General features: G+C 42.9%; 2 protein-coding genes across 2 annotated transcripts in view; one reads left to right on the top strand and one right to left on the bottom strand.

The window, feature by feature from the left end:
- Positions 1-13885: 13885 nt before the first annotated feature.
- On the top strand, positions 13886-21861 carry RASL11B (RAS like family 11 member B; the record flags this gene model as incomplete). Its single annotated transcript, XM_081332686.1, has 4 exons — positions 13886-14024; positions 14951-15007; positions 16956-17032; positions 17989-21861. The coding sequence occupies 4 exons, from the start codon at positions 13886-13888 to the stop codon at positions 18454-18456; spliced, it is 741 nt and encodes a 246-aa protein (XP_081188812.1). The 3' UTR covers positions 18457-21861.
- A 194-nt stretch (positions 21862-22055) lies between these two features.
- The window catches only part of SCFD2 (sec1 family domain containing 2), a 156008-nt gene continuing 154789 nt past the window's right edge, over positions 22056-23274 (bottom strand). Inside the window, exon 9 of the mRNA XM_081332685.1 lies at positions 22056-22665. Within this exon, the coding sequence (XP_081188811.1) occupies positions 22573-22665 (93 nt within the window). The 3' untranslated portion in view covers positions 22056-22572. The remainder of the gene's footprint in view (positions 22666-23274) is intronic.

The following is a 23274-nucleotide window of genomic DNA, read 5'->3' as shown; positions in this document are numbered from 1 at the left end:
ATCATCTTTGTTGCTCTTCTCTGTACTCTTTCTAGAGTCTCAACATCTTTTTTACATCATGGTGACCAAAACTGGATGCAGTATTCCAGGTGTGGCCTTACCAAAGCATTGTAAAGTGGTATTAGTACTTCACTTGATCTTGATTCTATCCCTCTCAAGAACTTTCCTATTTATTTGACCACTAATTGAAGTTATTGTATCAAGTTCAAGGATAAACCTATATAAAAGAATGTAGTAATCTATACAAGAAGTTATAGCAGGACCGGTACTAGAGTAGACCATCACTTGATACAAATTTGCTGGCTACACTGGGGCCTCTAATGGTCAATTCAATCTAAAAGAGCTCCCAATATTTAAGCACAACTCTTCTGTTATGGGTTGAGGACCCAACTCAGTCAGATACACGAACCTATAGACTGGCTACCTTAAACTTCACATAAGGACTGAATCAACAAATACGACTCCTACAACCATATGTTCTACCTCAACCTCCCATTCTTCAACCTTGTAAGTATATAGTACCAGAGATATCTACAAGGTATAGTAAAAAAAAGTAAGATGGCAGCCACCCAGATGGGATTGAACCCTCTATCTTTTTAAGTGCAATACAATCTTTATTTTTTTTTAATCCATGGATACCCCTGAATATAAATTGAAGCATTTTAAACCTCATTTTATGGTATCCCTACATTTGCGGTGGCTCAGTGGGTTAGGACGCTGAGCCTGTCGATCAGAAGGTCGGCAGTTTGACGGGTCGAATCCCGAGTGCCGCGTAACAGAGTGAGCGCCTGTTACTCGTCCCAGCTTCTGCCAACCTAGCAGTTCGAAAGCACGTAAAAATGCAAGTAGAAAAATAGGGACCACTACGGTGGGAAGGTAACAGTGTTCCGTGCGCCTTTGGCGTCTAGTTATACTGGCCACATGACCACGGAGACGTCCTCGGACAAGCGCTGGCTCTTCGGCTTTGAAACGGAGATGAGCACTGGCCCCTAGAGTCGGCAACGACTAGCACGCATGTGCGGGGGAACCTTTACCTTTACCTTACATTTGCTAGATTTATCATTACTGGACATAAACATAAGAAAGTGCAGCAATGAATGTGTAACTGTGTTAAGCAAACAAGTTGAAAAAAACAAAACGAAAACAAAATAGGGCATTACATTTGGATGTAATGTGCCATTGAATGACTAAATAAGAGGCCTAGGATTATGCTAATTATTTTCTGTGATCGAAACACAGAAACAAAAACAAAACAGGGCATTGTGACATTTCAATGTGATGTAAATTACTGAGGATCCTCTTAGTACCGTATTATGTATTTATTTATCAAATTTCTACACTGACCATCTCAGCCAAGTTGAGTCTGGGCAGTTTACAATAAAACCGCCCAGAATAATGTCTTCAGGGCTTGGATCTGAATGGTGGGTTGTAGGAACCAGACAAGAGCAATACTAACTAGAGGAAAAGTGTGAGAGGCATGTTCAGAAAGAACTGGGGCAGGAGTTGGGGAATGGAATTTAGTACCCCATGGAAATCCATATGAATATTTTTCTTATGATCTGTAAACCATTAGAACAAAGAAAAACTCTTTTGGTTGGGAGCCAACTCCTTTTTAATGATCAGATAGCACAGATTATCCGGGAAGGTGCACAAGTGCAAATCCTGCATATGTGCAAATCCTTCTCGTCTAAACAGTGTGTTTTGAAGAACACAACAGCAGATGGCTTCTGCACATATTCATAGAGAAAAATAGCAGGGCGACCGACATTATTCTTCTCCAGCCTCAAAGTCTCTCAACAAAGAGATGATTAATTGTTTAGTCTCTCTCTCAACGCCCCCCCCCCGCTCTCCAATGTTCCGTGGAGTAAATTTGGTGAAACTCAGCATAAATTCTCATAAGCTTTTCAACTTTCTATCTGATGGCCTTCTTGAACCAGGCGCATCTATGGAGTGTGTCAAAAAAAAGAAAAAAAAGAAAAGTCCACAATAAAATCTCTGTCCCTTTTTACATGTTTTTTTTTATTATTTATTATTTTTATTAGTTGAATTTATATACCGCCCTATTCCCGAAGGACTCAGGGCGGTTCACAGGGCAGTTAAAACAGTACAAAAAGAGAATAAAATGGAATTAAATTAGTAAGGTAAAGGTAAAGGTTCCCCCGCACATGCGTGCTAGTCGTTTCCGACTCTAGGGGCCGGTGCTCATCTCCGTTTCAAAGCCGAAGAGCCAGCGCTTGTCCGAGGACGTCTCCGTGGTCATGTGGCCGGCATGACTAGACACCAAAGGCGCACGGAGCGCTGTTACCTTCCCACCGTAGTGGTCCCTATTTTTCTACTTGCATTTTTATGTGCTTTCGAACTGCTAGGTTGGCAGAAGCTGGGACGAGTAACAGGCGCTCACTCTGCTACGCGGCACTCGGGATTCGACCCGCCAAACTGCCGATCTTCTGATCGACAAGCTCAGCGTCCTAACCCACTGAGCCACCACGTCCCTATTAAATTAGTACAAGCCCACAATTCATAATCACAATAAAATTAAAATTTAAAATTAATTTAATATACTTTAAAATTTAAAATTTAAAATCCCTCAGTCCAGGTTTTGACCACCATCTTGATTTTTTTTAAACCTCTGTGGACACCCCTGACCAGCAAAGTCACAGGGTGGGAGGCGGGTGAGGTAAAGGGCACAAATGATTGAAAGCAGCATTCGTCTGTAAGCTGCATCCTTACAGACAAAAAGGAGCTGAGCTTGTGTCACAGCAGCCCAAAAGTGCTTTCATTAGTTTTGATGGAAATCTCTGCAGCTATCTTTGATCTAAATCAGGGTTTCCCAACCTTGACAATTTTAAGCACAACTCCCAGAATTCTTGAAGTCCATGCAGGTTAAAGTTGCCGAGGTTGAGAAACTTTGAACTAAACCCACAGTTTAAGCAAACAAAGAAACAAAAGAATATGGGGGGGGGCTTTATTGATCTTGAATTGATCTGGCTTCTCCAAATCACGTCAATTTCCAGGATTCGTGACAGAATTTCAACAATTCGATTCCTGGTGTGATTTCATTGACCTTGTATGACCATGTCTTGCTTTCTCTTTCTGCTCCAAAACCACTCTGATGGATGCTTTCTGTGTGTGACAGTGCTGAGAATTCCAGCAACTTATAGTATGGGAGGAAAACAAGGCCACTTAAAGTGATTTCCAGAGTGGAATAGCAGGAACTACCCTAATTAAATACTGTACTTCAGAGCAATTAAAAAAGGATAGATGCTCACTGTCCTGGTTCCTGACAGCCCTTCTCTGGCCTGGCAATTATTATTTTTTTTAAATCCCATTTATATGCCGCCCTTCTCCGAAGACTCAGGGTGGCTTACAATCTAAAGCACAAATCAATGTGCTTAGGGCCAATGAGGAAGGCTGTTTTCCAGAATACGGTATCAGTTATTACTTTATGATTTATTAGACTGACATCCAAATTTTTCTTCAGGAATTCCAGATGGTATCTATGATGGTCCTTCCTTTCATTCCCCCCACCCCTCCAAACAACAACCCTGTCAGGAAGGCTTAGCTGAGAGACCCAAAATCACCAAATGACTTTCCATGGCTGAGGGCGGACTTGAATTGAATCTCTACAATTTTAGTCCAACCCTTTAAAAAAGTGAAAGGGTGGCAAAATGATTATTTAGTTTATTACTAGTATATTTTTAAGCCTGGGAGATGATGACAACAACAACAACAAATAATAATAATAATAACAATAACAACAACAATATTATTATTATTATTATTGTTGTTGTTGTTATAATAAAAAGTTGGAAGGGACCTTGGTGGTCATCTAGTCTAAGCCCCTGCTCAGGCAGGAAACCCTATGCTATTTCAGACAAATTGTCATCCAATCTCTTAAAAACTTCCAGTATTGGAGCATTCACAGCTTCTGGAGGCAGGTTGTTCCACTGGCTAATTGTTCTCACTGTCAGAAAGATACTGTGGCATGTTCTACTTCAGGTATTAAAATAATAACGTAACTTTGACTCTGTGATTTCTGTCCATCTCTCCAGTGTGTGTGTGTGTGTGTGTGTGTGTGTATATGTATATTTATATGTATATGTATATATATGTATATGTATATATATGTATATATATATATATATATATATATATATATATATATATATATATATATATATATATATATATATATATATATATATATATATATATATATATATATATATATATATATATATATATATATATATATATATATATATATATATATATATATTTGTTTTCTGAGGTTTTCGCGGGTGCCTGTATGTATATTTATATATATATATTTGCTTGGCACATGCTAGCAGCTAGCAGAAAGCAACGTTTTCTTTAAATATTTTCAGAGGGAGAGAGAGAGAGAGAGAGAGAGAGAGAGAGAGAAGGAGAGAGAGGGAAGGAGAGAGAGAGAGAGAGAGAGAGAGAGAGAGAGAGAGAGAGAGAGAGAGAGAGAGAACAAGCCTTAATAGCTTAATGCTTGAAGGAATTTTTCGTGTTCTATTTTAAAGCAATTTTTTAACCTGTTGCCTTGGATTCTTTCCCTCAAATCCTTATAAAGAAAATGATAGCTCTAAACAATCCTGCTAGTAAAATAAGCTCAGGAATAACATATATATCAGGAAATTCACCTCACAGGATTGTTGTGGAGAAAATGAAAAGAGGAAGGAGTATTAAGTATGTTCACCACCTTGAATTATTTATAAAAATATGAAAGGCGGGATAAAAAGAAATCTAAATCTAAAATTAGTCCTTATGGGTAGTTTCACTTTACCAGGGAGAAGACTTTAGGTAGGGAAACAACAAAACCAGAATAAAACTAGATATCTGTCAGAAACAGTCAACACCACAAAGGCAACATTAGATGTGGTGAAACTAAATGAATGCAACTGAGATGATCAACCAGACTGTTTCCTGGTCTAGTGGGTGACTGAAAATCAACTGAAATAAAAACATAAGGCATGCATCAAGAGCCCAGTTTGGTGTAGTGGTTAAGTACAAACTAGAAGACTGTGAGTTCTGGGCCTCCTTCAGCTGACCTTGGGCCAATCACTTTCTCTTCGCCCAATCCACCTCACAGGATTGTTGTTGTGGGGAAAACGGGAGATGGAAGCACTAAGTATGTGCAGTGCCTTGAGCTGATCAAAATAAAAGTGGGTTAAATCAAAGAAACAGGAACTAGCCCTTTTTAAAGTGTATACATGAATAGAATACAACTGTGGTGGGTCTTATTACAGGTGGGGATGAGACAGCATACTACAGGGCGGAGGTACAAAAACTATCCATATGGTGTAGTAACAACAACTTGCACCTAAACATCGGCAAGACGAAAGAGATGGTGTTAGACTTCCGGAGAAAAAAGGAGGAACCTGCCCCACTTTACATCGGGGAGGACTGTGTAGAGAGAGTTTCCTCCTTTAAATTTCTGGGAGTCTACCTCTGTGAAGATCTGACCTGGAAAGTTAACACAACCCAGGTGGCTAGAAAGGCCCAACAGAGGCTTCACTTTCTTAGGACCTTGCGGAAGAACAGGGTAGAACAACAGCTAATGACCCTCTTTTACCGGTCTACCATAGAGAGCGTCCTCTCGTATGGTATTGTGGTTTGGTATGCTGGTCTGACAGCCGCGGATAGGAAAGTATTGCAGAGGGTAGTGAGCACAGCACAAGACATTGTGGGCTGTTCCCTGACACCACTGGATGACCTCGCCAGAGCTCTTTGTGAGGAAGATTCTCAGGGATGACTCACACCCTGGACGGTATCTCTTTACTCTCCTACCATCCGGTAGGAGATATAGGAATATAGCCAGCCGTACCAACAGGCTGAAAAATAGCTTTTATCTGTGGGCTGTTAGGCTTTTAAATGGGACATAATCTTATGCAGAATTGACTTGGGAGGCCGGTGTGTGGTGTAGTTGGTTCACATAGTGTGGTGGGATGGAGGGTTTGTTGTCACTGTGTGTTGGGGGGAGAGAGCACAGGGGGAGGCTCAGCTAATCTCAATGTACACATGTTGTACTTTGACAATAAAGGTTTATTAATTATTAATAAGAATAGAATAGAATAGAAGCTGGAAGGGACCTTGGAGGTCTTCTAGTCCAGCCCCCTGCTCAAGCAGTAGATCATTGCCAACACTCTATGCCAGGGGTGTCAAACTGCCGGCCCACGGGCCAGATGCATCATAGCGAAACCGTGCCCGCTGCCGGATTCATCATAACGAAACCGCGCCCACCCCATTGCCAGCAATGGCAAAAAAAAGTCACGATACGTTGCGACACGTCACGTGACGTTGCGAGTTTGACACCCCTGCTCTATGCTGATTTCCAGCAGCAGTCTAACCTGGTACTCAGAGCCATAGAATAGATTTGAGATTTCTGGGGTCCAGTATTGAGCTGAGCCCACGAAAATGGCAATAATAATTTTATAGCACATTGGATTTATTTGGTCCGCCCTAAAATCCAATCCTTTCCTCTCCTCCATTCATATAGATGCCTTCCTTTTATTCCAATAGACCCTAATCCTTCCCCTTTTCCTTTTCTTCCCTACCCTTCCTTTCTCCTTTCCTTTCCTTTCCTTTCCTTTCTGCTCCCCTTCCCTTCTTTCTAAAAATCAAACTTGGCTACCTGCTTGTTGTTCTGCCTCCAAAGGTAAAAAGGTAAAGGTAAAGGTTCCCCCGCACATGCGTGCTAGTCGTTTCCGACTCTAGCGGCCGGTGCTCATCTCCGTTTCAAAGCCGAAGAGCCAGCGCTTGTCCGAGGACGTCTCTGTGGTCATGTGGCCGGCATGACTAGACACCAAAGGCGCACGGAACGCTGTTACCTTCCCACCGTAGTGGTCCCTATTTTTCTATTTGCCTTTTTACGTGCTTTTGAACTGGTAGGTTGGCAGAAGCTGGGACGAGTAACAGGCGCTCACTCTGCTACGCAGCACTTGGGATTCGACCCGCCAAACTGCTGACCTTCTGATCGACAAGCTCAGCGTCCTAACCCACTGAGCCACCGCGTCCCTCTCTGCCTCCAAAAGCCACAGTTAAAGCAAGACCAATATCCCATTCTGTGTTTCTGTGACTGAGAAGGTGCAGCTTCGCCCCTCTCTGGCCCAACAGACATGTATTACATAAATAAGAAAGAAATCGGGCATCAGGAAAGCCAGCAAGCCACAAAAGCTTTCAAAAGTGATAAAAATCTTTATGTAGCTGCAGAACATTAGTGTTGTGATTCAGGGTCAGCCTGTGGGTTCGGCAGTTGGGTCGGACGACTCAGAGGAGGAGGAGGAGGGGGGTGTTGAAGAGCTTGCTGAGGGGATTGGACAGCTTGATGAGAGCCCCCAGCCAGGCCCCTCTCATTTGGTCATTTGTGTGAGCCTGACAGCGTGGATGAAGATGACCCACAGCTGGCCCTGTTCAAGGACGCCCGACGCAGGAGGCAGTCAATCAGGAGTAAACAGAGGAAGGCAATGGGGCTCCTCGGAAGGAGGCAGAGAGAAGCCACGCCCTGAACTGTATTTAAGGGGGAATGCGTGGGAGGGCTGGTTTGCTGAAGGCAACCACTTGAAAAGCTCCTGTTTCTTGGTTTGTGTCTTGTTCTATTTGTTTTTGTAGCAATAAATTTGGCAGGTGTAATTCCAGCCTCTTGCCTTCTTGTAAAAGGGGTTGTCCCTGCCTTTTCTGCAGGGCCGGTAGCAGGCTGGTACAGAACAATTAGTCAGCTTTTTCCTAGGGAAAGGAGAAGAAAATTAGGCTGCTTTCAGATTGCCTTAAAAGCCAACCAGCTTTTATCTGTGCCTGTTTTGCTGAGTTCCCTCCTTCTTCTTCCTTTTCATAAGGAAGATCCCTATCTCACACAATAAGCTTCAGCCCTGCCAACCAGCCAAGCTACCCTGATACAAAGCAAAGTTGAGAGTCCCTTTGTATTTAATTTCTTTTCAGTTTTGCCTCTCATCCTTCTTTGTCCTAGGCCAGGGGTTGTTTGAATGAAGCAGCTTTCTGCCACAGCAGCAACTACAGAGTGGATTTTCCCTGTGGTTTTTGATCTGGCTCAGCTTGGAGAAAGATGCCAGAAAATCCCCATGCTGGGGGTTGCTACTACGGCGTGGATTTTTTTTAATTTTTATTTTGCAAAGAATTTACAGGTTGTGAAGGAGCCTGGGCACAGGAGGAATTGGCCCATGTGTGGTCGGTTCATACAGCTTCTCCATTAAAACAGAGGTTCAGCGTTTCAACAAGGTGGCTTCCAAGAGATTTTGAAGAACAACAGGCTCACTTTTAACTTTTGCTTATCTTTCAGAAGGCAAGCTCCACATAAAAATCCTTGTCGGATAACCTCAGAGAGCTTATGAAAGACTTCAAGCTTAGGACAAATCGTTTAGAGGTTAGAACAACCTTTAGAATTAGAATGAGAACAACATTTGTTATTAGAATAACATTATGACTAAGTTGGAACCAGGCTTGGCCATACTTAAGAGAGGAGACTTTACAACCCGAAGGAATTCTCTGTCGTTCCTCATTAGAAGTCTACAGAGTTCACCAGGTGATGGGCTCCCAACACAGCTGGTTACACGCATCTGAGCCCCTGCTTTGCCACAATGATTAAAAACAGCATCCACGGCAGACACGTAGCCTGTCAAACAGAGGGTTGGGGTTTCATGTCCCAGCAGGCCCTCTGTCACCCCAACTCAGATAAAGGCAATCTGTACATTCTGAAAATTCAGAAAGAGGAGGAGGAGGAGGAGGAGAACGCGTATATGTAGCTCCCAATTCACAGCATCAGAGCTGGTGCAGGAAAACCACTGCTTATGTTATGAGCATATTAACGGAATTTAGTTTCTTTTCTAACCTGCAAAAAGCCCAGGACACAACAGCCCCGTGAACCTTTAGGATTGATCCTCCTAGTGCTTTTTTTGTAAAAGAAAAAGGTGCCGGAACTCACACATGTCATACAACCCGCCTTACCTAAACTACAAGGTTCCATTCAAAAAAGGTGCCGGAACTCCGTTCTGAGCGTCCTATGAGAAAAAAAGCCCTGGATCCTCCTTCCGTTATGTATTCAAGATGGGCAGTGAATAATATTTATATGTTACTTATATGTAAGGGTGTAGGTCAGGGATAGGCAACTTTGGCTCTTTTTATGACTCACGGACTTCAACTCCCAGAATTCCTGAGCCAGCATGTCCGCGAGCCATAAAAGAGCCAAGGTTGCCTACCCCTCGTCTATACATATGTTGTATATAGTATGTTTTAAATGCGTTGTATGTGTGCACTTTGAGAGGAAGCAACTAAATTTCATTTTTAATGTGCCATTGTGCCCACAGGAAAAAAATGACAATAAAGGTCATCCATCCATCCCATCCATCCATCTATCTATCTTATCCAGTGCTTTTTTTGTAAAAGAAAAAGGTGCCGGAACTCACACACGTCATACAACCTGCCTTGCTTACCCTACAAGGTTCCATCCAAAAAAGGTGCCGGAACTCCGTTCTGAGCGTTCTATGAGAAAAAAAGCCCTGCATCCATCTATCTATCTATCTATCTATCTATCTATCTATCTATCTATCTATCTATCTATCATCTATCTATCTATTTGTATCTGTATATCTATCTGTATCTCTCTCACTCTTTCTCTCTCTCTCTGTATCTCTCTCTATATATATTTATCTATCTATGTCTCTATGTCTCTATTTATCTGTATCTCTCTCTCTTTCTTCTATTTGTATCTCTCTCTATATATATTTGATAGAATTTTGTCAAGAGAATACGATGGTCATAGCAAACACTCTTTTCCAACAACCCAAGAGACGGCTCTACACATGGACATCACCAGACGGTCAACACAGAAATCAGATTGACTATATGCTCTGCAGCCAAAGATGGAGAAGCTCTATACAGTCAGTAAAAACAAGACCAGGAGCTGACTGTGGCTCAGACCATGAGCTTCTCCTTGCAAAGTTTAAGCTTAAACTGAAGAAAGTAGGGAAAAGCATTAGGCCAGTCAGGTATGAATTAAATCATATCCCTGTTGAATATACAGTAGAGGTGACAAATAGATTTAAGGAATTAGATCTGATAGACAGAGTGCCTGAAGAACTATGGACAGAGGTTCGTGACATTGTACAAGAGGTAGCAACCAAAACCATCCCAAAGAAAAAGAAATGCAAGAAAGCAAAATGGCTGTCTGAGGAAGCTTTGCAAATAGCTGAGGAAAGGAGGGAAGCAAAAGGCAAGGGAGAAAAACATAGATATGCCCAATTGAATGCAGAATTCCAGAGAATAGCTAGAAGAGATAAGAATGCCTTCTTAAATGAACAGTGCAAAGAAATAGAAGAAAACAATAGAATAGGGAGGACCAGAGATCTTTTCAAGAAAATTGGAGAGATGAAGGGAACGTTTAATGCAAAAATGGGCATGATAAAGGACCAAAATGGCAGGGACCTAACAGAGGCAGAAGAGATTAAGAAGAGGTGGCAAAATTACACAGAAGAACTATACAAGAATGAGCTTAACGTCCCAGATAATCACAATGAGTTGGTCACTGACCTCGAGCCAGACATCCTAGAATGTGAAGTGAAGTGGGCCTTAGAAAAGCTGAGCAACAACAAAGCTAGTGGAGGTGACAGTATTCCAGCTGAGCTATTCAAAATCTTAAAAGACAGTGCAGTAAAAGTGCTACACTCAATTTGCCAGCAAATTTGGAAAACTCAACAGTGGCCACAGGATTGGAAAAGATCAGTTTACATTCCAATTCCAAAGAAAGGCAGTGCCAAAGAATGTTCAAACTATCGCACCATTGCACTCATTTCTCATGCTAGTAAAGTCATGCTTAAAATCCTACAAGCTAGACTTCAGCAGTATGTGGATCGAGAACTACCAGAAGTACAGGCAGGATTTCGAAGAGGCAGAGGAACTAGAGATCAAATTGCCAACATACGCTGGATCATGGAGAAAGCTAGGGAGTTCCAGAAAAACATCTACTTCTGCTTCATTGACTATGCTAAAGCCTTTGATTGTGTGGATCATAACAAACTGTGGCAAGTTCTTAAAGAGATGGGAGTACCAGACCATCTTATTTGTCTCTTGAGAAACCTATATGCGGGTCAAGAAGCAACAGTGAGAACTGGACACGGAACCACTGATTGGTTCAAAATTGGGAAAGGAGTCCGGCAAGGCTGTATACTGTCGCCCTGCCTATTTAACTTATATGCAGAGCACATCATGAGAAAGGCAGGGCTAGATGAATCAAAAGTTGGAATTAAGATTGCCGGAAGAAATATCAACAACCTAAGATACGCAGATGATACCACTCTAATGGCAGAAAGTGAAGAAGAACTAAAGAGCCTCTTGTTGCGGGTGAAGAAGGAAAGTGCAAAAGTTGGGTTGAAACTTAACATTAAGAAAACCAAGATCATGGCATCTGGCCCTCTCAACTCCTGGCAAATAGATGGGGAAGAAATGGAGGTAGTGACAGATTTTATTTTCCTGGGCTCCAAGATCACTGCAGATGGGGACTGTAGCCAAGAAATTAAAAGACGCTTGCTCCTGGGGAGGAAAGCCATGGCAAATCTAGACAGCACACTAAAAAGCAAAGACATCACCCTGTCAACAAAAGTGTGTATAGTCAAGGCTATGGTCTTCCCAGTTGCAATGTATGGCAGTGAAAGTTGGACCATAAGAAAGGCTGAGCGCCAAAGAATTGAGGCCTTTGAACTATGGTGCTGGAGAAGACTCCTGCGAGTCCCTTGGACTGCAAGGCGATCAAACCGGTCAGTCCTAGAGGAGATCAACCCTGACTGCTCTTTAGAAGGCCAGATCCTGAAGCTAAAACTCAAATACTTTGGCCACCTAATGAGAAGGAAGGACTCACTGGAGAAGAGCCTAATGCTGGGAAAGATCGAGGGCAATAGAAGAAGGGGACGACAGAGAATGAGGTGGCTGGATGGAGTCACTGAAGCAGTAGGCGTGAGCTTAAATGGACTCCAGAAGATGGTAGAGGACAGGAAGGCCTGGAGGAATGTTGTCCATAGGGTCGCGATGGGTCGGACACGACTTCGCAGCTAACAACAACAACTATATATATTTATCTATCTGTCTGTATCTATCTATCTATTTGTATCTCTCTCACTTTCTCTCTGTATCTGTATCTCTCTCTATATATATTTATCTATGTCTATCTATCTATCTATTTGTATCTCTCACTTTCTCTCTCTGTATCTGTATCTCTCTCTATATATATTTATCTATGTCTCTATGTCTCTATCTATCTATTTGTATCTCTCTTTCTCTCTCTCTGTATCTGTATCTCTCTCTATATATTTATCTATGTCTGTATCTGTATATCTATCAATCTATCTATCTATCTATCTATCTATCTATCTATCTATCTATCTATCTATCTATCATCTATCTGTATCTCTCTCTCTTTCTCTCTCTCTCTGTATCTGTATCTCTCTCTATATATATTTATTTATCTATGTCTGTATCTGTATCTCTGTATCTCTATCTATCTATCTATCTATCTATCTATCTATCTATCTATCTATCTATCTATCTGTATCTCTCTCACTCTTTCTCTCTCTCTGTATCTGTATCTCTCTCTATATATATTTATCTATCTATGTCTCTATCATCTATCTATCATCTATCTATCTATCTATCTATCTATCTATCTATCTATCTATCTATCTATCTATCTATCTATCTATCTATCTATCTATCTATCTATCTATCTATCTATCTATCATCTATCTATCTATCTAAATTTCTACTACAGGTGTGGAAGCGATGCAGTCTTTCCGCGAGGGTGGCAACTTTCTGTTCAAACAGGGCGTCCTCCGACTTTTAATGCCCCCCTTAAGGAAAGAATTCGGGAACCAGGGCCCATGGAAAGCTGCGTGGCAAAACCTGGCATCTTCACCCCTCGGAGTGGGAAGGGGGAAATCGGATTAAAACGTCAGCCGAGCCCGGGTTAAAAAAAAACAAAAAAAAAAACACCAAACCCCCCACCACCACCTTTCCTGCCCACCCTAGGAACCGTGATTCACGCCGCCCAGGGCGGAAACAGGTCGCCCCGTCCTGCCTTCGACTTCAGCCCGCGCGCTCAGGGACACCTGTCCGTCCCGACGACCTGCCCGTCATCAGGTGCAATCTCGGGGGCGAAGTCCCAGTCCCGCGGGCGGAGATCCGGGGGCGGCTCAAGAGTTGCAAGCGGGAAGAGTTTTTTTTTTTAAAAAAAGAGGGAGGGGGGAAACGGGGGGAAGAGCCGCGCATCGGACCCCCCCCTCCGTTGAACGGAGGCGCGCCCCCCCTTCCCTCCCCCCGCCTCGCTTGCAGCAAAACCTGCCCGGGAACGTGAAGGCGGGGAGAGGCGTGGCCAGGAACGGGGCGGGGCTGCGGGCTTAGCTTCTTCCAGTCTATTGGTTGCCCGGAGCAGGAAAGAGGCGGGGCGGCAACTTTTCCCGGGGAAACCGGTGCGGGGGGGGGGAAGAGGAGGAGGAGGAGGAGGAGCCAAGGGAAAGAGGAGAAAAAGGTTTTGGGAGAGGCTGCGCGCATCTTTGCTGCTGGCCTTAGTCGGCAACTCGGGCTTCTCCTGCTCCAGCAGCAGCAGCAGCAGCAGCAGCGGCGGCGGGGCTGGACTAGACGACCTCTGAAGGTCCCTCTTTCCCAGCTCGATCCCCGTTCCCATCCTTCCGTTGCCTGGGCTTCTGGGCTTCTCCTGCTCGAGCAGCAGCGGCAGCGGCGGCGGCGGGGCTGGACTAGACGACCTCTGAAGATCCCTCTTTCCCAGCTCCATCCCCGTTCCCCATCCTTCCGTTCGCTGGGTTTCTGGCTCGCTTTTCCCGCCGCCGCCGCGGCTGCGATGCGCCTGATCCAGAACATGGGGACGATCGCCGAGTACCCCCAGGCGGAGAACGCCCCCAGCGGAGAGAGCTGCGCCTCCGGGCGCCCTCGGCTCATCAAGATCGCGGTGGTGGGCGCCAGCGGGGTGGGCAAGACCGGTGAGTATTGTGGGGGCGGCTGGGGGGGGCGGTGGGGGGGCGGGAAAAGAGGAAGGGGCGCTGGCTGGAGGAGGCCCCCCCCACTACTCCCATTTTTTTAAAAAAATTATTTTATTTTGCGGGTGCCGGTTGCACCCCAAGGGGGGGGGATGCCTCTCCTGGTGCAGAAAACGCCTTTCAAAGTTCAAAGGGAACAAACCGACGCTGCCGCTTTGTATTTGATTCCAACACCCCCCCCCCAAAAAAAAAAAACAAACGGGGAGCGGCGGAATGTAGTAATTCGAATTAATATTAAACTGAAGAGGGAAGAGCTCTGGCGTCCTTACCTGCGTTCCCGCACGCGGGCGGATTTGGGATGGAATATATATATATATATATATATATATATATATATATATATATATATATATATATATATATATATATATATATATATATATATATATATATATATATATATGTATATGTATATGTATATGTATATGTATATGTATATGTATATGTATATGTATATGTATATATATGAGAGAGAGAGAGAGCAAAAGGATGCTAAGGTCGTATCTGTTGAGAGTTGTCATGAATTAGGCTGATTCCCACTGGATTTTTAAGAGTAGGCATCCCACTCATCTAAGGCTGAAGGTTTAAGGAGACAGAAAGCTAGAAAATAAAAACAAACTAGGAATTTAGATTTACCTGAACTTTCACACCTCTCAAATTATCCTACAGCCAGTTGCCCTGGTTGCCCGGAGTTTTTCCTTGGACTAAATTCCTTTGGATTGCTCTATCCACTGCTGATCTGCTCTCTCTCTCTCTCTCTCTCTGTGTGTATGGGCAGGGGGGCACCAGACTAGTGGTTTTAATAAGCCTTAAAATAGTGATGACTTTTTCTCTCTTGATAAATGACATCTTTTTTTGGTTAATTACAGCCCTGGTAGTGAGGTTCCTGACAAAGAGATTCATTGGAGACTATGAACGTAATGCAGGTAAGGGAGGGTCTGAAATACTAGCTTCCCCCCCCCCAACAGTCTTGTCAAACCAAGGATTTTCATCCTTGGAAAGAAATGGGGTGAGGTGGGGGCATTCATCATTATAGCAAGAGGACAAAGATTTTTGTCCTTACTTCGCACTAGTCATTGATCATCTGCTTTTGGGGGTGGGGGGGCGGGAAAGCATTCTGGGGCTTGCTTCCTTGGAGCCGGGATGCCAGATCCCCGCTCACTCTTTTGACTTCTGACATCTTTTTCTTGGCTTCTGCCACCCACTTACATCAGCCTAATGAAATGCATTCCAAGTTAAAAGATGTGGCTTTAAGCGCCATCAGTTAGTTCCGCTCCTATCTTTATGTGTAATCAAGGTATTTATGCAAATAGGCTTTGGACTGAACTTTAAAGTGCTTTTGTTATTCTCCTGGAACAGCAGATAAGTAAAGGCAGCCCTTCAGAGGAATTGCAGCGAAGTAAATGAGGGCAGGTGTGTGTGTGTGTGTGGAGGGGGGGAGAAGAAGCCTCTCTAAGGCAGATTAAAATGAATTGGGGGTTGGGGGGGAAGCAGCTTTTTCAGTAGATGGCAGAGGCGGGAGCAATATTTCTGATGCAATCTCAAATTCAGCTTCAGCTACCATTAATGCATAGCTAACTTCATCCCCTGGAAATGCAGATTTAATTAGCACACCTGGGTATCCAGAAGATATGGTCAGGGATATCAAGGTATCGGCCTCGACTGGATGATTGAAACTCTGCCGGCAAAACAGGTGGAGCTTCACTTATACTCCTGTGGCCTCCACCTTGACTTTTGATCCACGCCCTGTGGATGCCGCTGGTAGCCTACATTCGCTGATGCACGCTGATTTATCCCATAAATATTAGATCCAGTAGTGCCGGCAAGCTAAAAATACTAAAAACCAGAGAAACGGATCAATTTGCAGCAAAATGAGGGTGCTTGTTAGAGCAGATCTCATCACTGGCTTTCTACTGCAGAGTGCTAAAAAAGCAGAGATGTGATTTTTCCATACTTTCTGGCAAATAACACGACGACGTTAATTGAAACATCTAAAAATCTGATCCAGTCCAAAGTTTTGCCAAAATGCTGCAAAAACCTGAGATGTGTCCACCTGTAGGGTGCACGGCAACCTTGTCTTGAGCATAACTAAAGTTCCTGGCTGCCAAGGCAAAAGAAGAATAAAGCATGATATAGTTGAGAAATTAATGAAACTAAAGGTTTTCTGATTGAAGACTGATGGGATGAAAAAGATTTTTTTTTCCCCTGGCAGGTAGACACCTTCATCATCAAAGTAGAACATGGCAGCCAAAGTGCAGCAATTATTTATTCTTGTGGAAGAAAATATAAACACATTTAATTTTCCTGGCACAGTGTAATTGTTCTGTAAATTTCCTGTTAACTACAAAGTGTGCTGTTATCCTATACCAGTGTTTTTCAACCTTGGCAACCCAGAAGTTGGGGATTTCTGGGAGTTTGAAGTCTACATGTTTTAAAAGTTGTCAAGATTGAAAAACACTGCCCTGTACAAAAGGGCCAGACAGCTAATAAATTCTTTTGCACCTGGCTTTAGTAGTAACTTTATACATAAAGTTAGTTTTATAAGCAAGCATGTGTAAGCCATCTGACATCAGCTAATTTTATGAGTGCTTCTATTATTTGTTTACCTCTATAGCTATTCATTTAGGCTGCAATCCTATACATACTGACCTGCAATTTAGTCCCACTGAATGGCTAAATAGGATGCCTAGAATTATGCTAATTATTTTCTGTGATGGAAGCAATATGCCTAATAAAGTTAGAATGGTTTTCCCATCCCAATTTCAAAGTATGACGTGTCAATTCTATTCAGGGTCAAGAAACATTTTTAAGAAGCGTTTTTTTTTTTATTTTGTAAATCCCTTCTTAAAATTCCATCTTTATTTCTATTGCCAGGTAATCTGTACAGCAGACAGATTGAAATTGATGGAGAGCTGTTTGCAATTCAAGTACAAGATACACCTGGAGTACAGGTGAGTGGTTTTCCTTTGCATCCCATAATTTAAAAGGAAGCCTCATGGTTGCTCAGCTTCAAGAATAGGGTTGAAGATGTTTGCTGAGGAGCAGGCCAACTTTAGGCAGTGGAGTCAGTGAAAATTCCTTTTGTTGCTAAGAAAGATTGTAAACAGTGAAGGCTTGATAAATGGAGTGTATACAGTCTCCTGACAGTAAAAGAAAACAACTCGTGTCAATTCAACTTTCGCCCACTTGAAAACACAGCACTCATTTAAGGAGGCAATCTTTCTAAATAAAACCAGAAATGCTGCTAATGGGTAAAGAGCTGTTTCTTGGAAAACGTAAGGAACATTTTTCTTTCTGTTTCCCTAGCAATATTTTCATATTTTACTGCTGCAGCCCAATCAAGTGCCGTTTAATAAACACATAATTTAAACAACTCACCGTACCAGCAGCTGTACTCATTAAAATTACCTTTGGAGTGGATTTTGTATTGTGGAAAGTTTAAATGGATAGACATGTGCAAGGTCAAAATTTGCCTTTTTGAACTGGGCAAGCCTCCAACTCTAAATGTTTGCAGCTCATACCTTTTCTTCTCCTCCCCCCCACCCTCCATTCCCCACTGGCTGTCTAGCCAGTTAATTTCCCATTCTTTGGCACCACAAATTATTTTACTTTACAGAGAGTGACGTGGGTCAGTTTTCTACTTGAATACAGCAAACTTCAGAATAACCCAGCTTAGCCCGGGTTTTTGTTTGTTTAAGCAACAGGAAGGAGAGAGGAGATTTAAACTTTGGGGAGGGGAGAATAATGAACCTGGACAGTGTTAACTCATATATGTAAAATGGAAGAGAGATGGTATCTGAAAGATCTGTAGCTTTCATTTTGACCTTTGCAGCTGAATAATTTCTTATATCCCCCACCCCACCCCACCCCACCCCACCCCGTTTTGTTTTGTTTTTTAAAAAAACAGATGCACAGACACAGCCTGGATTGTAACGAACAGCTGAACAAGTGCCTTCGCTGGGCGGACGCAGTTGTAATTGTCTTTTCGATTACAGATCATAAAAGCTATGAACTCCTTGGCCAGGTCCACCAGCATATACGGCAGGTGCATCCTGGAAATCGCGTGCCCGTAATTATTGTAGCGAACAAAGCAGATCTGCTCCACGTTAAGGAAGTAGAACCTCAGCACGGACTCCAACTGGCCGGCCTGCTGGGCTGTAGTTTCTACGAAGTGTCGGTCAGTGAGAACTACAAGGAGGTGTTCTGTGCCTTCCACAGCTTGTGCAAAGAAGTCAGCAAGCGGCAAGCTTCCGGCACCCCAGAGAAGCGGAGAAGTTCTCTCATCCCCAGGCCCAAGTCACCCAACATGCAAGACCTGAAGAGAAGGTTTAAGCAAGCTCTGTCGGCCAAAGTGAGGACCGTTACTTCCGTCTGAAAGGTTGAACTGGGTGGATGAAGGATCTTCGTGCCTCCTCAGCGAAGACTCCCATTAGGTCCAATTCTGGTACATTTTGCTGGCAGCAGGGCAACCCAGCAAGATCAAAGAGAGGGAAAGTGTATGTGGGCAGGCGATTATTGGACAAGGGTGTGTAGAGCATTGTGTAAAGGAGAAACTTCACCAAAACTTGAATAAGTTCCTAAGGAAGGGATGCACTGCATACTTCTATGCCAAAAGCAGGATATTTGAATGGATTCAGAACATTGCCTCTTCTGTGATGGACTTAGGATAGCTTAGCATTTGCTATCCTCTTACTTTAATTGTAGAGGAAGATGGAGGGAAATACTCAAGACTGCCATCTTCTTTAATTGGAAACAGAGATCCTCGTGCTATTGAATTAAGGCTGGTTTCTGTTATAAACCTCACTAGAGATTCTGATTTTTATTTTTTTACTCCAGGCACAAGTATCTCTGTTCCAACAGAGCAGTAACAAAACAGTCTTTGGTGTAAAACCTCTGGGCATTACTAAGGGATTATATTTGATTGTGATGAGACATACCATGCTATGAACGCTTAAGTGTAATTTTTACAACTCTTGTTATATTCTCAATGTTTTAAGATATTCTGAAGATTGTCGGTCACCTGATGCAGTGTTGAATTTACTTTCAGATAAACCCAAATTAACTGATCTAAATATGGGTTGAAATTCACACTGTTTCAGTCCATGCTACTTCCCTTTTCTCTGCTAGGTGTGCAGCAGATGTTTTTCACAGCTGACCCATATCGCTAGTTGAGGCAGAAAGGACATTCCATGGTTATATCCATCTGCCTCTTGTGATTATCTAGCCAAATGCTGGACCATGAGGCTTGCCCCGTAAAGCAGAACACGTTTAAAAATAAGATATGCAAACATGACACTGATGCAGCTTCACAAAAAGCAACACTGTGCTTTCCCATTAAGCGGTAACTTATTTATTTTATGTTTCTGAAACATTACCAGGATACAACTTCTTTATTTTGTGCCATCATTAAATTAAACAATGTTTTCTCAAGAATTCGTTGTATTTTTTTATAACCAGTTGCTGGACAATGCACACAGAAAAAAAACCCAAACAAGGTTCTGTTAGTAAGATTTCTATTGCCTGTGAAGCAAGGTGGGGGGGGGGAATGTATTCCTGGAGGCGTGAAACAAATCATACAGGAACACAGGTCCATTGACTTTGTGAATGCTACACACCCATCGACTCTTGCAAGTATAGATTTCTGTACGACGACAATTGTGCAGCTGCTATACAGCGCTACTGGCTTCTAACTACACGGTGGCCAGTCCCCTTATTCAAGAGCTTCTGCTAATAAACCCCACGGGCATTACCACTTTGCCACAACTCCTCAAAAAGTCTACTTAGCACCAACATATCAAAAACACCTCAGCATCCTCAGCAGCTGTGGTACCAAGAAAAAGGGAGGCCTTCCCTTTTGCTTTCATTGTGCCGCAAGAGCTACAACTAAAGCATCCACGTTTGTGTGTCAAACAAGGCAAGATTAGCGGGTATGGTTACCTGGGCAAAAAGTCTCTCATTTTTAAGCATGCATTGCATATGTAATGAAAAAAAGGCCTCCATTTTGGCTTTTCTGGCACCTTCCCCCACTATGGACCATTCTGAACTAGAGGCTAAATCTGTTCTCTACCGATAAAGGCAACAAAAGATTGTAAGAAGCCACCTCTGGAATTTTGCACGAACCATGTGCAATGTAACCTTACACAAAAGTCCCACCTAATTCAGCTCGTGCTCCAATTAAGTTGTGCACATGACAGAGTCAGCCCATACCGGAATCCTTCAGTTTAATACAGAATTTAGTCTTATTAGTTCAATATGACGGATCTGGCCTGGTAACCATGGGGACTGTGTTTACCTTTTCTCTAAGTGTTTCAATTAAGTAGTTTTATAGCTGACTCTGGCTTGCCAGCTCATCCACTGATTATGATCGTAAGTAAATGCTCAGAGGTTTGCCCTTTTCCTGCAAGGCATGTTTCACAAAGTGGCCATCTCCTGTTTGCTGAAATCTCAGGCTGCAGCCCAATTAAAATGGTCTTCAATAGGGGGCCGTGAAAATTCTTTTAAAAAGGGCTGTTTTTGCATCTGCCAGATTGGAGCATCGATCGGTCTCCTTGAAACGTGATTGGACAAAACTGCTGGATTTGGTTACATTGAAGTAGCTACATACTACTATTACTCTACTACTACTACTACTACTACTATAGAACAAAGAATCAAAAGCTGCTGAAGCAAAGTCAACTATGCAAAAACAATATGAAAAGAAAACCCTGTCACAAATTGGCTTGGCGTATTCAGCACTGCTCCCTAATCTTAAATCATACCACCTTTATTATTCAGAAGATAAAACGGCAAGAAAAACATTAGCCATGCTCTTTGGTTTGAGCATGCAAACACACATACTCTCTATACACTTCTCACTCGCTGGGTGTTCTGTGTGGGTGACATTTAAAGAAATGGACAGCAATTTTTCCCCCAGGCATATTTCTTTGAACATCCCTCATGGGACAGGCTCCATCCAATAAATACCCTCAGACTCTCTTCATAAGTGAAAACAAGCGTGTGAGGAACATCAGGCAAACATTTTGCCCCAGACACCCAGAGGTTTAAGTGAAACGTTGCAGCTGAAGATGGAAGAGCTAGGACAGGGGGTAGGCAACCTTGGCTCTTTTATGACTTGTGGACTTCAACTCCCAGAATTCCTGAGCCAACCACACTGAGGGAAAAGAGGGAGATTTCCAAGCTGAGCCATGCTGGCTCAGGAATTCTGGGAGTTGAAGTCCACGAGTCATAAAAGACCCAAGGTTGCCTACCCCTGAGCTAGGAGATGCACTATTAAGGATATTCCTCCTTCCTGGAAAGTTAGCATCCTGGGCTTACATGAAAACGAGACGTTCTCTTTAGATTATTTCTGAAGCAACTTCACACATCTTTTGACATTCTGGCCAGGGATAATAATTTTGGATTGCATGAACGCATCAGTTACCCATTGAAGAGTCTGGGTTTGCTTTTTTTTTTTTTTGGAAGTGCCACGTTCTAAACAAGGGAATCTGTAGTGCTTCAGATAAACGTGGAATGTTCTTTGGTGACAGAGGCTGATGGAAGCAGGAATCCAATAGTAGCACCGAGCTACATCTTTCTGCTTAAAGAGGGAAAGGCTTTACCTCAGGAGAATGGAAACTGGAGCTCTTGAGGAAAACCAATTAGCTTCAAATTCCAGCCTCTCAGCTCTTCCCACAGAGGCATCTACTGCCTTGTAACTTGGCTACTAAAACGTAATCTAGATAGCGGTGACATGAAGGGAATTCCAAAAAAGAAAAAAAAGAAAAAAAAAGAAAAAGAAAAAGGCAAGATGGCAGTAAGAGCAACACAACTGAAACTCCAACCCTTTCAGATTTGTGATGCTTGGGTTGCAATTTCACAACCGCCATTTTGCTCATTTTTAACCCACCCTCTTGGGTAACTGCTGGATCTTGGCCAATCTTGGCATTGCTTCCTCCCCACCGCCCCCCCCCCCCATAACTATTTGTCAAGAAGCGTAGATTGTCTCAGAGATAACAGGATATTTCAGATCAAATTTGCCACTCACAAATTTCCCGTGTCCTTTTGTAGCGGTATCTTTTATCTACCTCGCTAAAGAGAAGTTGTGAACAATGGGGCTCAAGAGAATGTGGCAAAAGCTTTGTCTAAAAATGGAGGTCTGTGTTGCTTTCGCCTATGGTTTTTTTTACAATCTTTACAGGCTGAGACACAATAACGCCAGCAACAATCGTTGCCGCTAATAAGCTGGAGATAAAGGATTTTCAGCTAAGTGCAACGTTTCTGAGGGGAGAGGAAAGTCAGCATGACCTCTCTCAAAATGGCTTTGAAGCAATCTCTAAGGCAGATACTTTTCTTCACAGACGGCGAGCTCGTTGCTTTTTTCCCCCATTTGAAAATTTCTCACCTTACGGGCAATGTCAGAGCAACTCTTGTTTTAAAGGAATGTTCTTGAAAGCAGAAGGCAAGAGTTTGGTGCCTTTTCCAGATGTTGGGCCAGAGGCCTGCTTCGGCAGCTTCAGAGACCAATATCTGGCTTGAGATGGTCTGTGGCAAAAAGCAGCTCCAGAATGTTAAGTGGTGTCAGGAGTGTTGTAGAGAGAACAATTACCTGGAAAGCAAAAGATATAGGCATATATGGTTAGGATGGCCAGCTTTTGCTACCTCCATCAGTGATTGAAGCCCTCAGTGATGAAGAATTGTGGGTCTATGAGCAAAGAAACTAAAACGGTTTTCCCTTCAGCATACAATTCATAGGCAAGCTTTCAACCAGTGGAAGAATTTCAATCATCAGAATTGCTGTAATTCGCTAAGTTAGTGGTAGGAGAGTTGAGTATTATTATTATTATTATTGTTGTTGTTGTTGTTGTTATTCTTCACACATTCAGCCAGATGTTCAGACTGGGTTTGGCATTTTTGTCTACCTATCGAGTCCTTACCAAGGACCCGGGATAGGCAGTTGTGGATGTTTGATGGTGTTACAGATATTGTTGCAGGATGGAAGCTGTTCCCAGTAAAGCCGCCTTTTGCAATTGACTGATGGCGGATTTGTCAAGGCCGATGGTGTTCAAGTGGTGCTCCAATTGTTTTGGGATTGCACCCAGGGCACCTATAACATTATTAATGTCAATGTTGTTGTTGTAATGGATTGCCCTTACAGTTTTCCCCCAACATGTGCTCAACGGATGGGAGCCTTTTCCTATTTGAATGGAAGCCAATG

The sequence above is a fragment of the Vipera berus genome, assembly GCF_964194415.1.
Source record: "Vipera berus genome assembly, chromosome: 7".
Lineage (NCBI taxonomy): Eukaryota > Metazoa > Chordata > Lepidosauria > Squamata > Viperidae > Vipera > Vipera berus.
Note: the sequence above shows the minus strand (reverse complement) of the source record. Positions and strands in the feature narration are given on the sequence as shown.